General features: G+C 42.6%; 1 protein-coding gene across 1 annotated transcript; it reads left to right on the top strand.

Annotated features, from left to right (window-relative positions):
- The first annotated feature begins 1,887 nt into the window (after positions 1–1,887).
- On the top strand, positions 1,888–8,500 carry LOC141477397 (riboflavin kinase-like). Its single transcript, XM_074166562.1, has 4 exons — positions 1,888–2,047; positions 3,701–3,852; positions 5,152–5,254; positions 5,829–8,500. The coding sequence occupies exons 1-4, from the start codon at positions 1,966–1,968 to the stop codon at positions 5,957–5,959; spliced, it is 468 nt and encodes a 155-aa protein (XP_074022663.1). The 5' UTR covers positions 1,888–1,965; the 3' UTR covers positions 5,960–8,500.
- The last annotated feature ends 459 nt before the right edge of the window (positions 8,501–8,959 follow it).

Raw genomic sequence — 8,959 nt, 5'->3', positions numbered from 1 at the left:
AGTTTTTCCTAACCCGTGCCCCGGGGAGGCAGCAGACTTCCCTGTGAAGTGGGTCAGGGCGGCATATTGGTCCCTCTGCCCCCCTCAGTAGAGAGTCACCCACAACGATGACCCGTCTGCTTTTCCTTTTGGAGCTAGTAGTGATGCCGGGTCTGTGGTGACTTGTTCTTTCTGACTTCTCCAGCCTGGGTGTACCGTCCTCCTCTCCAACAGCCAGTTCCTCCTGCAGGACTCCATACCTGTTCTGCAAGGGTAACTGGGGAGCTGGGAGGGACCGGGAGGGGACTCGCCTGCTTCCCCAAGCAGGGACCTGTTCCCATTCCCCCTCTTCTCTGAGATCTCCTCCTATTGCTTGGTGACAAGAGGGGAGGGTGTTCTCTGATTTATGTGGGGCCTCAACCTGTTCCCTTACTCTCAGGGAGCGGGCCCACCAGTCAATCTCTCTCTCACACTCCCTGATACTCCTCAGCCTCTCCGCTTCATCCTTCAGCTTGGCCACCAGGCTGAGCAGATCATTCACCTGTTCACATCCGATACAGGTGTTGTCTCCCCCACCCTCCATCGCAAGAGCCAGGCCCCGGCACTCTCTGCAGCCAGAGGCCTGAACTCCCACATGTTTGCGTGGGGCCTCTGTCTGGGAGCCCACAGCTTTTCTAACAACAGTCTTCGACCGGGTAGCAACCATGGCTGGATCTCTACAAGCAACTGACACCTTGCGACTCAAAGGTCAGTTGGGATGAGCCCCCTAGTCCTCTGGTCACTTAGAGGGCCACATAAATATGCTGCTTATGTGCAGAATAGCAGTGCTGAATGAGACCCCAGAACTCAAACGGCGTATGTACCACCGATACAGACCGGCTGCTGGCAGGCTGTCTGCTCTGTACTTTAAAGAGATTACGGACATTTTTTCACACTTAATAATACTATTTTGAACTCATGCAAACTCAATTTATTTGAGCTGGATCAGGGCCACAGAAAAGGGAGTGTTAATCACCTAAAGTCATTAAAGAGATTTACCAACACAGCTACAACGTGAAGAACCGCCGGAAACGGGAAGCGAAGGAAGGGAAATGCTGAGTTACCCTCCACTTTCCTTTAAGCGCATGGAGTGAACGCAGGATGAGCATTTCTGTCTTGAAGCTTTTTTTCCAAAGGAAATCCCTGCACTACCAGTGGCGATGACAGAAAAGGAGACGTGAGCATGATGGCAAATTAGAAGGGAGTAAAAATGTTTTTAAGAGCTAAAGAAACTACAGCTTGTTGCTATCAAAGAGATGTCTTCTCAGAGGTTTGCCCCATGCCTGCTGCTCCCTGAAGCACTTGAGGTACCCAGGGCAGGTGCCTCATGGCGGCCATTGGGACGGCAGGCGACGCCGGCGAGAGCCGCCAGCACCTCCCGGCCTAAAACCAGAGGTACCAAGAAAGAAACTACCATTATTTCTGTGCACGGGCGCGGCCGGGAAGGAAGGGCACCCCCGTCAGCTCCACAACCGCTCAGCGCCGGGCGCTGCCGCCCGCCTCCCCCTTCGCTTGAGCTCCCAAATATGAGAGACCCGCCTCGCACCGCCAAGGCTTCCCTCTCCGCGGGCCCGGCCCGGCACGCCTCGCCTCGCCTCACTTCCCACAGCCCGCGGACGGCGGCCCGAAAGCACCCCTGCGATGGAGCCACAATACGCCGCCGGGGCAGCGGGGCCGACTGAGCATGCGCGGACACACCCCCCTCACAATGGATGGGCGTGGCCGTGTGGGCAAGTCCATTCTTAAGGGGAGGGGGGCGCCTGTGGGAGGGTTATCTGAATTGGAAAATGGAAGGGCCCACCTGGGTCCTCCCCTTCTTCAGGGGGGCCGGAAGCGAGATAGACAGGAGAGCGCCGCGCGTGGGCGGAAGGAAGGGTCTCGGCGTAGCGTCGGGCTGGGAGCTGCCGGCGGCTCTCGCCGGCGTCGCTTGCGGTCCCAAGGGCCGCCATGAGGCACCTGCCCTACTTCTGCCGCGGGGAGGTGGTGAAGGGCTTCGGCAGAGGCTCCAAGGAGCTGGGCATCCCCACCGGTGAGCGGGGTGCGCGGTGGAACGGGGCGGCGAGGGTGACGCCTCCCCTGAAGGCCACCGGCGAGGGGGCTCCCCGCCGCTCGGCCTTGGCCACCCCGCGGGGGGGCTGGCGGTCCCTGTGCCGGTGCCCCCGGGGGTGGGGGCCCGGGCTCGGCGGCTTTCAGCGGCCTGCAGCGCCCAGGCCGGCTGAGCGGAGCCGTACCGTGCCCCGGCGGGGCCAGGCCGCCCGGCCCCCCCGCCGGTGGAGGGGGCGGGAGCTGGGCTGCCGGTGACCGAGCCCGTTTGAGGCCGGGAGGCGCCCGAGCTCGATTGGTATTGGCATGGCGTGCTCGTTCTGTGAATAGGCTTGGCTTGTTCCGTGTTAGCATTTTCTGACTTTTTTTTCTACATTGCTTAGAATTTTGCACTCTCTTTTGTGTTACTGCCACCACTACAACCCCCACACCCCTCCCCCTTCTGTTAAGCAGTTTCTTTCAGTCGTATTGTCTGTTGAGTCATCCAGTGATCGTCATGATGGTGTACAGGATGTAGATAAGTGATCACATGCAGGGTATTGTGGTGTGGCAGCTTGGAAAATACCTGTTCACATAACCTCAGATTAGAACAAGAAAGGGAGTAAACATTGGGAATGGCTGTAAGGAAGGAATTTCAATGGGAATAATGCAGAGCAGGTAGGCTTGGCTTGCAAATAAATATATTTTCCTAGTGCTTATTGCGGTTTTAGCTCTCTAAATACACAGATAGATGTGTAATTCAAGTGAGTTTTGCCTAGTCTTAAACAGACAGTGAAGTCAGCAGTCAGATTGCACCATTCCTAGCAGACAAGGAAACTTCAGAAAACCAGTCTTGAGTTGCTGGACTTCTGACAACATCTGTTAATAATTTCACATTTCTCTTTATTGTGTATGAATAGTGTATTGGTATCAGGGAGCAGGGGAGGGAAGTTGTTACTCCTTGTGAGCTTTGATTAAACAGTCAGTAACCATAAATTCTTTCAAACCAGCTTGATGCCTTGCATGAAGATACCTACTCATGTGGGAAGTAGAAATAGGATAGTAATTTTGAAAGAAGGTTAAGTCAGAGGGGAATTTATTTTGCTGTAGATATGTAGTTTTCAAAGAAAATCCCAGAAATCCACAGATGCTTCTGAAAGGCAACTTGTACAAACTTGACAGATGACTAAATCATAATTTCATTTATTTTTACATATTTTATTTCATAAGTAATTATTTTACTAAAAAGTAAATAGTTCTGAGCTGCTATTTTATAGTGTAGAAGAAACTTGGTATATTTTTTTTTCTCATCTTTCACCATATTAAAGCTGTGATGATTATCTTAAGAGTGAAATGCATTCTGACTGGGTTTATTACATGTCTATTAATTATTACATTGGTAGAGAATGTGTATAACTATAAAACATAGTATGTATAAGAGGTGTGATAACTCTGGTATTACAACAGGGACTGAATTTTATGAAGCTGTTTTGTATTTTAGACTTTGCGAAATGGCACATTGCATGATTCTCATCATCATCAGTGTTATGTTTGTAAATAGCATGTAGGCAGAGTTTGGCTTTTAAGTGTTTGAGGATTCTGTTATGTCCTTGACTTACACAAAGTCACTCACACTTTACACTTTCTAAAATTTTTGCAGCTAACTTTTCTGAGCAAGTAGTTGAAAGCTTTCCATCTGATATCTCCACTGGTATATACTATGGATGGGCCTGTGTTGGAAATGGAGATGTGCATAAAATGGTTTTGAGCATAGGATGGAATCCTTTCTATAAGAATATTAAGAAATCAGTGGTAAGAATTTTGCTTTGTGTGGGATTTTTGTTATAATCAATGAACCAGATGTTGAATTGGAATAAGATAAGCAGAATTTGATCCATTAATGAGATCTGGAAATCCTGTTTCCTCTTGTAAATGCATTTGGTATCTATATCATATGTTTGTCTTCTGAAAAGAAAATATTCACAGCAGCCAGCTGTGAGTAACTAAAGTTTATTTTCTTTTTCCTATTCCATCATTGCTTAAATAGTTCCAAAATGCAACTTTAACAGTATTTCTGAAATGGTGGTTGCTTTTGGTGCTGATAGCTAACTAAACATAGTCTTGATATATGCATTGAATTTACTTATGTTCCAGCATGAGCTGGAACATACTAATCTATTGTTTTCTGCAATCCATCCACATTTCAAATAAGGCATGTTGTGGCATCTTAATTTGTAATGATTTTCTATTATTTCTTAAATGATGGAATCCGTATATGAGGATCCATGTATGTGGCTTGAAACACAATAAATATTTGAAGGTACATAATAATAGGATGGAGAAGTTGAGTTAAAATCCTGATCTGTGACAGCTGTGTTTCTCTTGCTGTTGTGTTCTGGTCCTTTTCCTGGGCCTTGCAGAGCTCTGTTTTAATTGTTTAAAACACTTGTATTTGGTCATGAATCTCTGCTGCTAAGGTTTTAAGCATTTGAAGACTCTATAACATGCTTGTATAGTCTCTAAAATTGTTGCAGATAACTTTTCTGAGCAAGTAGTCAAATCTGATATCTCTGCTGGTATATAGTATGGGTTGACCTATTTTGGTGAGGGAGATGTGCATAAAATAGTTCCGAGTGTAAGATGGAACCCTCTCTCAGATTTCACTCCTTGAATTTTATCATTTGTTTCCCTTGTGATCTAGTTGTAAAAGTGCTCCTTAAGCCAACTATTTCAATAAAAATCTTCATAGTTATTTGGATACATCAACTTAACGATGAAACATTAACCTTTGTTGTGATTTGCTGCCTTGGAATCTTACCCCTGAGAAGTGGTGAAACCTTTCTTTTTTTCTTTTGGCTATTTGAATACTTTGAGTATTTTTTTCTTAAATTCTATGCAAAGTACAATTCTCCTTCCTAACATAAGCAAAAGCCCTAGCCTTTTAATCTTGCATTGTACACGCTAAACTAAATGTCCCTTTTATTGGTATGAGTTGGGGAGAGTTGGGGAGTTGGGGAGAATTCGAAATAGGGGTATTAGCTGTACATCCTTGCAGTGAGAGAAATAAACTCAAAGTTCATCATAAATGCCAGCTTATTACTCTTCTTCTAGGAAACGCACATTATCCACACCTTCAAAGAAGACTTTTATGGAGAAATTCTTAGTATAGTCATAATTGGATATATTCGACCGGAAAAAAACTTTGATTCCTTAGGTCAGTATTACAAGTCTCCCTGAGACTATCCTGTTATTTGTCTTATTCATGCAAGTACTGTGTCTTCACTGTCTCTCTTTCTGTTAACCTTTGGAATTTCAGTAAAATGATTTCAAAAGCCAAATGTACAAGTTGGTTTAATTAAAAAAACTAAAACCTCCTACATATTCCAGTGTATCACACTGAAAATTTTATTGTTGTGTCACTTGTCTGAGGAGTGATTTTAAAATCATGGGCTTGTAATAAAAGCATCAGTCTAATCTGTTAATTTCTTTCTAAAATGCAGCTATGTTAGAATTGAAACAGTTCATGAAACTGTTGATGTTTTGCTAAAATGCCTTTTGCACCAAGGAGAGGGTAGTGCTTACGATGGTGAAAAATGCAACTCTGGCATCTTTTTTTTTAAAAGGCATTTTATAACCAAGTAATTTTGCATTTCAAACCCCGTGGTAATAATTATATTTTACTCCTGTGATTATTGTCTGTTATTCTGTGGTATGCATTATTTTCACTTACTATTGTATGTTCAGAGTTCAAAACAACTTCTAAATATCCCTATTCTTACCTTTTTCAGAGGCGCTCATTTCAGCAATTCAGGAAGACATTGAAGAAGCAAAAAGACAACTAGATTTACCAGAACATCTTAAACTCAAAGAAGATAACTTCTTCCATCTGCCAGAAGGCAAAATAGTGAACAACCACTGAGCAAATCTATTCTGCTTTCTTTTTTTTTTTCTTTCTTTATTTCTTTCTCCTCTCTCATGGAGCTTTTATATTTGCACTGCTGCTAGTAGGTACTGTGTTGTCATATGTCTATTCAGGTAACTGAGAGTGGAACCAACCATACAAGATGATTTCAATTTCCTTGTGTTAATTCATCATTAACCCAGTCATGCAAAAGGAGTAGAAGGCTAGTTTATGTCCTTACAGGTAAATTGTGTATCCTAAAGTTATCAGTTGTTCAGAGATCTGAGCACATGTGGAACATGACCAAAGTTCATTGTGACCTCTTCTGACCGTAAGGTATGGGTAGTTCACTTAAGTGGACAATGTCTGTTTTTAACATACATAATGTTATTCCAACCTCTTTTCTCGGTTTTGTCATTCTTACATCTGGATTTTAGCTAGTAATTTAGAAAATTTTGCTACTGGTTGAATCAGAAATTTCCTGTAGTGCAGGAAGCCAATGATTAGATAACAATAGCAAGATTAATTCTCTATCGTTCTTATTTTTTTATATGCTACACAGCTGTTGTGATTGAAGTTGTTATTCTAATTGAAATTATTTATTTTAAGTATATTTGAAATGGAGGAAATCACTGTTTCTCATTGAGTTACTGGAATCTGAGATACACTTCTTCATAGTTGACTCTACATATGACAATGGTAGTTTACTTCTGAAGTGTTTCACTGAAATTTAGGAAACGAATGACAGTGTGAAAGTTAATAAACTTTAAAGGTTCAGACACAAAAGATGTAGATACAGTGTAACGAGACTTCTGCTCATTGGGCCTTAAGACAGAAGAGGTAAGAAAAGGCAAATTTGCATTTTATGTGCTGCTGGGATTTGTCTTAGGAAACTGAGGAGAATGTTTGGGTTATTTGCTACACTGGCAATAAAATGGCTGACTTCAAGATTGATGTTAGTGTAAGACACAGAAAAATCTCATCGACTGTCAGCACCAAGTGCAGGTAAGAGCCAAGGTTTTGGCTGACCAAGTAGGTCAATACACAAATGAAAGCTTTTGGGGATTCTTGAAATACTGTGTCAACACTACAGTGGCTATTTGTTATTTATTACAAGTAATCGCAGCCAGTCCTACTCTGAAATGTAGGGATAGGTAAATGGAGGGAATATTGTCAGAATTGGTAGCAATTTGGAAAATCTTAAAGTATGTAAGGTGTGATTCCAAATCTACTTTTTTTTTTCCGCTGATAAATTTTTTAGTCCCCTACTCAGTGAGTGGACCTAGGTAAGCTGCAGTGACTTTCTCATGTTCATATCTTTTGATGTCAGCTTGCGATGTGGCTGGAACATTTTCTGAAATTCAGAATGATTCTGTGGATATGTCTCAGCTGTAGTTCTGTGTCTGAACTACCATGTACATTTTGGAACGCACAATTTCTGTAGTGCAATTTTATTAATTTGTTCCTTGCCTATCCTATTCAAATCTTACTTTTCACTCTAGGTTTCAAGAGAGTTTTGACAAGGTAGCCGTTTGGGACTTTGTGGCAGGTGCTGTCAGGATGTTAGTTCCGCTTCATATTGTTGTACTTTTCAGTCAATATAGGATATTATTAGGGAAGAGGTCTTGAGCAAATCAAGGACTCATGTTTGCTCTGTGGGACTTCAGGAGAAACTTGATTTTTTTAAATTAGTTGTTCACCAGTGCTGGTGATAGCAGAGACAGATGAAATACAGAATAGGGGGAGCAGTTCTCAGCAGTTAGATATGCTTTTAAAGGAGAACTAAATGATTTAGTGTTTTATTATACAACATGTATTTCTAAAAAGTCTGTAAAAGAATTGTCTTTCAAGAGTGACAGTGGGAATTTTTTTTTTTTACATTTTAAAATAGAGGAATGAGGGGATAATTTTTTTTGCAAAGATTTGAGACATTCTTAAGATTGTAATAATGTTAAAATCTTACATTTTACTTTTTTAGAGAATAAACAGAAGCCGCGCTAGTCAACTGAATATATTAGGTGGTTATTCATCATAGTACTGTAGCTAAACACTCATAGCCTTCTTTAAAATTGTTTTTTGCCAGTAATTTCATGTGTCTGTTGTGGAAACCATGGTGCCTTAAGCTAGTTGTCTGAATAATATTTTTCTGTATCTGCTAATAAAGGCTACTATCAAAAATTCAATTCAGCATTTAGCTATAGAACCACTGTGCTATTAATAGACAACAGAGACAAAGGGAAAACTTGGAAAACTGTTAGTTTGCTCTCAAATCTTAGCTGAGATGTGACGTATGGATACACTGAACTAAAAAACCTGCTCTTTCTGTGTTTGTCTTCAAATTAAAGAAAATATTATTACATTCATTTGGCTGAGTGTATGCATCCATATTATTTAAGAGAAAATGTCTTATATCAACTGTTGAAGCTCAAAGCGTAATTCCTAGCGCAGTATAAACTTTATGAAGGGTTATATTTTTGTATTATGTACAAATAACTGTATTTATTTCAGTTGGTGTTGCTGCACTGTACCATTAATAAAGGAACTGTAATTGACAAAGTTATCCTTGTCACAAGTTTCCTTTCCTTTGCCATGGCTACAGTCTTACGCAAAGCTTTGCAGGGTGGCTGCCTAAAAAGCTAGACTGACAGAAAAGAGTAGTGAGAAGTTGTTCAGCTTTCCGTTTGTGTCTGAAAATGGGACTCTGGGGACTTCTGTGCTTGTAATGGGTTTGTGTGGCAAGGTTTTGGGGCAGGGGACGGACAGACAGGGGCGGCTTCTGTGAGAAGCTGCTAGCAGCTTCCCCCGTGTCCGATAGAGCCAATGCCAGCCAGCTCCAAGACAGACATGCTGCCGGCCGAGGCTGAGCTCATCAGTGATGGTGGTAGCGCCTCTGGGATAACGTATTGAAGAAGAGGGGGGGGGAAACCCACTCTGCAATCGCAGCCAGAGAGAGGAGTGAGAATACCTGAAAGAATTCTGCAGACACCAAGGTCAGTAAAGGAGGGGGGAGAAGGTGCT

Source organism: Numenius arquata, chromosome Z (genome assembly GCF_964106895.1).
Source record: "Numenius arquata chromosome Z, bNumArq3.hap1.1, whole genome shotgun sequence".
In the NCBI taxonomy this organism is placed as follows: Eukaryota; Metazoa; Chordata; class Aves; order Charadriiformes; family Scolopacidae; genus Numenius; species Numenius arquata.
The sequence above is the reverse complement of the archived record's forward strand: the minus strand, read 5'-3'. Positions and strand labels throughout refer to the sequence as shown.